The 4,921-nt window shown below is 48.5% G+C and overlaps 1 protein-coding gene across 1 annotated transcript; it reads left to right on the top strand.

The window, feature by feature from the left end:
• The first annotated feature begins 609 nt into the window (after positions 1-609).
• LOC115331968 lies at positions 610-3,838 on the top strand. Its single transcript, XM_029994240.2, has 3 exons — positions 610-1,133; positions 1,763-1,964; positions 2,770-3,838. Exons 1-3 carry the CDS (start codon positions 704-706, stop codon positions 3,836-3,838), a joined length of 1,701 nt encoding a protein of 566 aa, XP_029850100.2. The 5' UTR covers positions 610-703.
• Positions 3,839-4,921: the final 1,083 nt, after the last annotated feature.

Here is a 4,921-nt window from a genome sequence, read left to right on the forward strand (position 1 = left end):
CTTAGACTGTCGTAGGTGCGGAAGACGCGGACACCTTGAACGAGTGTGCAGGAGCCAGCAGTCCGGGCCAGCAGCTTCTCAGCATCGCGGAGCACCGACACGAGGCCGGAGGAATCAAGGGGAAAAAGTCAAGACGCTGAACGTCGACACGGAAGACGAGGTCGAGATGTTCGAGCTTCGGGGGACACGTCCGCGGCCTCTGCAAGTAACAGTGAAGGTGAACACGATTCCGCTGACGATGGAAGTAGACACCGGGGCGGCGGTGTCGGTACTCCCGTTAGACCTGTACAAGACAAGGTTTCCCAATCTAGTGAAGGGAAGAAGTGGAGTCGTCCTTCGAGCATTTACCGGTAAAAAGGTGAAGCCGGTAGGAGAGGCACAGGTTGAAGTGGAGTACCAAGACCAGGTTCACAAGTTACCGCTGCAGATTGTGGACTTCAAGGGTCCCCCGCTTTTGGGACGTGACTAGCTGGAGGTGCTGAGGCTCGACTGGACAAGCATCAAGGCTGTCCAGTGCTTGGAGAAGGGGAGCAAGGAACAAGTCGACACGCTTTTGAAGGACTTTGCTCAGGTGTTCTCAGACGATCTGGGCCGTCTTTAGGGGTTTGAAGCTCACCTCAAGCTGAAGAGTGGGCACACTCCAAAGTTCCTCAAGCCAAGACCAGTGCCCCACGCCCTGAAGGAAGCTGTCTCTAAAGAACTGATGGCACTGAAGGAGGCGGGGATCCTGACCCCGGTGGACAGCAGCGAGTTTGCATCGCCCATCGTGCCGGTCGTCAAAAAGAATGGAGACATAAGAATCTGCGGCGACTACAAGTCAACAATCAACCCGTGCTTGGAGGTCGACAACTATCCGCTCCCCAGGATAGAAGAGATGTTTGCAACGCTGGCAGGAGGGAAGTTTTTCTCAAAGCTGGACCTGTCAAAAGCCTACCTACAGCTGGAGATGCATCCTGCAGCGCGGAAGTACCTCACCATCAACACCCAGTTGGGGCTGTTCCAAGTGAACCGTCTTCCCTTCGGCATAGCATCTGCACCCTCCATTTTTCAAAGAACTATGGATCAAGTGCTTCAAGGGCTGCCGCAGACCACCTGCTACCTGGACGACATCCTGGTGACTGGCAGAACGAAGGGTGAGCATTTTGAAAACTTGAAAGCAGTCTTAACACGATTACAAGAAAAGGGAATGCGTCTTCAGAAAGAGAAGTGCAAATTCTTCCAAACGGAAGTTGCCTACCTCGGGCATGTGATTAGTCGGGGTGGTCTACGAACCATGGAGGATAAAGCAGCAGCACTTCGAGATGCACCCCCTCCCAAGAACAAGGCAGAGTTGCGTTCATTCCTTGGGCTTGCTAACTACTATGGTAAATTTCTACCGAACTTAGCAACTACCGTGTATCCTCTGAATCGTCTACTGCAGAAGAAGGCTGCATGGGAATGGAGCACAGACTGTCAGGACTCCTTTGATTCGCTTAAGAAGCTGGTGACGTCGGCACCTGTCCTGACATATTTTGACCCGCGTCGACCCATTATACTGGCATGCGATGCATCGGCGTATGGAGTAGGGGCAGTCCTGTCCCATGCGTTTGAAGATGGAACAGAGCGGCCAGTTGCTTTTGCTTCTAGGACCCTGACTGAGCACGAGAAGAATTATTCTCAGTTAGAAAAAGAAGGCCTAGCTATCATCTTTGGAATAAGAAGATTCCACTACTAATTGTATGGCTATCACTTCACGCTGATCACTGACCACGCTCCCTTACAGAAAATCCTAGGCCCAACGACCGGGATCCCTACAATGACAGCAGCGAGGCTCCAGAGGTGGGCCTGTCAGCTAGCCGCACACCGCTACACCATCGTCCACCGGTCTTCCGAGGAAAATGCCAATGCAGACTGCTTGTCAAGACTCCCAAAAGCAACGGACAACCCCAACACAGACGCCGTCGACGAAACGTTCGCCTTCTACTGTGAGTACTTCGACAATGTACCTCTTAGATGTAAAGACATTGCACGGGCGACGTCCAGAGACCCCCTCCTAAGTCAGATCGTGGAAAGAGTAAAGCATGGTTGGGGCCCAGAACGCAAGCCAACCGATCCAGAGTATGCCTTCTTCCACGTACGCCGCAATGAGCTGTCACTCCACCAAGGATGCCTCATGTGGGGTTTACGAGTGGTGATTCCGAAGACCCTGCAGAAAAGGGTCCTAGAAGAACTTCATGGGGACCATTATGGCATCGTGCGCACTAAGGAAATGGCTAGGAGCTATGTTTGGTGGGCATCCCTGGATAAAGACATTGAGAGGGAAATTGGAGGGTGTACCATGTGTCAGCTGCACCGAAACAATCCGTCCGCTGCTCCCCTGCACCCTTGGGCATGGCCGACACGTCCATGGGAGAGACTGCATGTGGATCTGGCGGGACCTTTCATGGGTAAAATGTTCCTCGTGCTCGTGGATGCTCACTCCAAATGGCCAGAGGTGTTTGTCTTGGAGTCTACGACGTCAAAGGTCATAATCCAGTGTGTACAAGATTGCTTCGCACGGTTTGGTCTGCCCACAACCATGGTTTCTGACAATGGGCCTCAGTTTGTGTCGGAGGAATTTCAAACTTTCTTAAGGAACAATGGTATCGCCCAGGTCACGTCTGCACCATACCATCCCGCTACGAATGGACTAGCTGAGCGGTTTATTCAGACCATGAAAAACTATCTGCGGAAAACAACTTCGAGCCATCCCCTCCGTACAAGGTTGTCACGTTTTCTTCTATCGTACAGGAACACCCGGCACCCGACAACAAGAGAGTCTCCGGCCCAGTTGATGCTACAGCGGCATCTTCGCACCAGACTGGACCTCCTGAAACCATCAGTTGCAGACTGTGTGGCCAGCGCACACTACCGCCAACAGCGGCAACACCCAGGACAAGAGCGGGCTTTCACTGCAGGAGACCAAGTCTATGCCAGAGATTATCGAAGTGGTCACAAGTGGCAGCCAGAAACAGTCGCTGCCCAAACTGGTCCAGTGTCTTTCCAAGTGCAAGTCTCCCCGGGACGGGTATGGCGAAGGCATCAGGACCAGTTGCTCCGAGCACCGTCGCAAGACTCCGGACCTTCAGAGTCTCGTCCAGACGAAGCGGGAGGGGTGTCTGCCACGGCTTGGACAGACAGCACACCGGAAGACAGCGCAGGCGACAGATGCCTTTCACAGGCCTCTTTGCCTGCACCATCCGAAGTCCCGAGGCCAAGAAGCAACACCCAGGATGCTGAGACGCTCATGGATGCAGATAATAGTGACGGAGAGCGACGGTATCCCGTGCGAGATCGGCGCAAGCCTCGAAGGCTAATAGAAGAATTAAAAAAAAAAAAAGCGACGGACTTTTCTAAACTATTTACTGTTAATGGCCGGATGTTACCAACTGGGTATGTTTGTTTAAAAAGGAGGGGAAAGATGTGGTGTCCAGAGGGCACTACGAGCGCGGGGACGGTAGCCGGGCAAAAGAAAACCTGGTGCGTATGGGACTTCAGAGTTGTACTCGGCACGAGCGGTGCTGGAGGATGGCAGTTGAATAAAGGTCTTCAAAAACGCAAAAACGAGTTCGTACCAAACTACCGAAATGTCAACCTATCCTCTCCTTCCACCGATGTTCCTCAACTAATGCTGTTAACAAGGGAAAAAATGCACCAACATCTTGAACTCAACTTATTTTCTCTGAACGTTTTCCCTAGGGATGCGGCGCTTAATTATCCAGTGCTTTTTTGCAAGACACAGTTGTCACCAGGATGTTTGGATTTAGTTGAAGCGGGGTATAGCGATGTAACGGTAGTTTTCAAATCGCTGTCGAGTTGATCTGGTGGCGTTGGTATTTGTCAGGCTGGCTGTTCTATTTTGGTTGAATGTAGTTTAAGTTAAGCTATACCTTCACGACTACAATCACGCCTAAAACAACGTCAGAATAATTATTTACTTGCAGCACGTGAATGCAATAATGACTAATCATTTTTAGTCTGAGGTTTTAATAACATTACAGAAAATGAAAAAAAATCAGTGCATGTTATCCGCCAGAAAACAAAAGAAAAAAAGTCTTCCTGAAAGAAGAATATTTTAAAATTACATATAATGAATTAGGCAATGAATTTTAAATTTGAAAGTTCTCCTTAAATTTAATTCAAGGTAAAATTAATTCGAAGTAAAATTTATAGAAGAATTAAATGTTCGCAATGCATTCCGACCGAACTAAAATTTCCCTGATTAGCTACACAGTTTTAGTTGGACAGTGTCAATTTCGTTCCATGGCGTGTGCTGGGCAACATGGCACAACGATTTTTTTTTAAACAAGTCATTTCTACAAAAAAAAACATTCTAAGGATTGGCACAAAATAAAAACGTCGTCTTCTGCCTAATTTATAACGTATAAATTTACTTTAATTGTAGCATGTTGTTTACGTTGAAATACTTACACCTTGTCCTGTCATCCTGCATCCGATCTTCCCCCCAATCTTCGATAAGTTGCATGCATTCCTTCGATTCTGGAGTGGCAATCGGGGAACACACACCTGAAATGTGAGGTTAGTACGAAGGTCGAAAGGATTGAAATCAACTTAATCAGAGATTACTAATTAGTGTCTTATGTAGCAAATGGGTAAAAAAAACACAAAAAACAGAACAGCGCTGTAGCAAGGTTCAAAAGGAATGGCACATAAGGTGACCGTAAGGGTAAATGCAACTTTGTATACCTTGCTCTTCTCAGCATTTTCAATATGCGCCTTCTTTATTAAATGGGGTGCGGAAGATTGAGTATGAAACTGCATCATGATTACTTTCCCACACAGTAAATGGTTCTGATAGGTTGGCTCGCAAAGTAACTAAAAGAAAGTTTTTGTTTGTGACTTCAGTTTGTTTTGTTACTTTGCCGTAAGTTATAGATGTTCC

This window comes from Ixodes scapularis, unplaced genomic scaffold (genome assembly GCF_016920785.2).
Source record: "Ixodes scapularis isolate PalLabHiFi unplaced genomic scaffold, ASM1692078v2 PGA_scaffold7__128_contigs__length_106722199, whole genome shotgun sequence".
NCBI classification, from domain to species: Eukaryota; Metazoa; Arthropoda; class Arachnida; order Ixodida; family Ixodidae; genus Ixodes; species Ixodes scapularis.

Excerpts from the sequence above, each read along its gene's own strand:
- LOC115331968 (XM_029994240.2), top strand. The coding sequence starts at position 704 with ATGGCACTGAAGGAGGCGGGGATCCTGACCCCGGTGGACAGCAGCGAG. Across the intron at positions 1,134-1,762 it reads GGTGACTGGCAGAACGAAGG|AAAATCCTAGGCCCAACGAC; the intron begins GTGAGCATTTTG and ends GCTCCCTTACAG. Across the intron at positions 1,965-2,769 it reads CGAAACGTTCGCCTTCTACT|GAACACCCGGCACCCGACAA; the intron begins GTGAGTACTTCG and ends TCTATCGTACAG.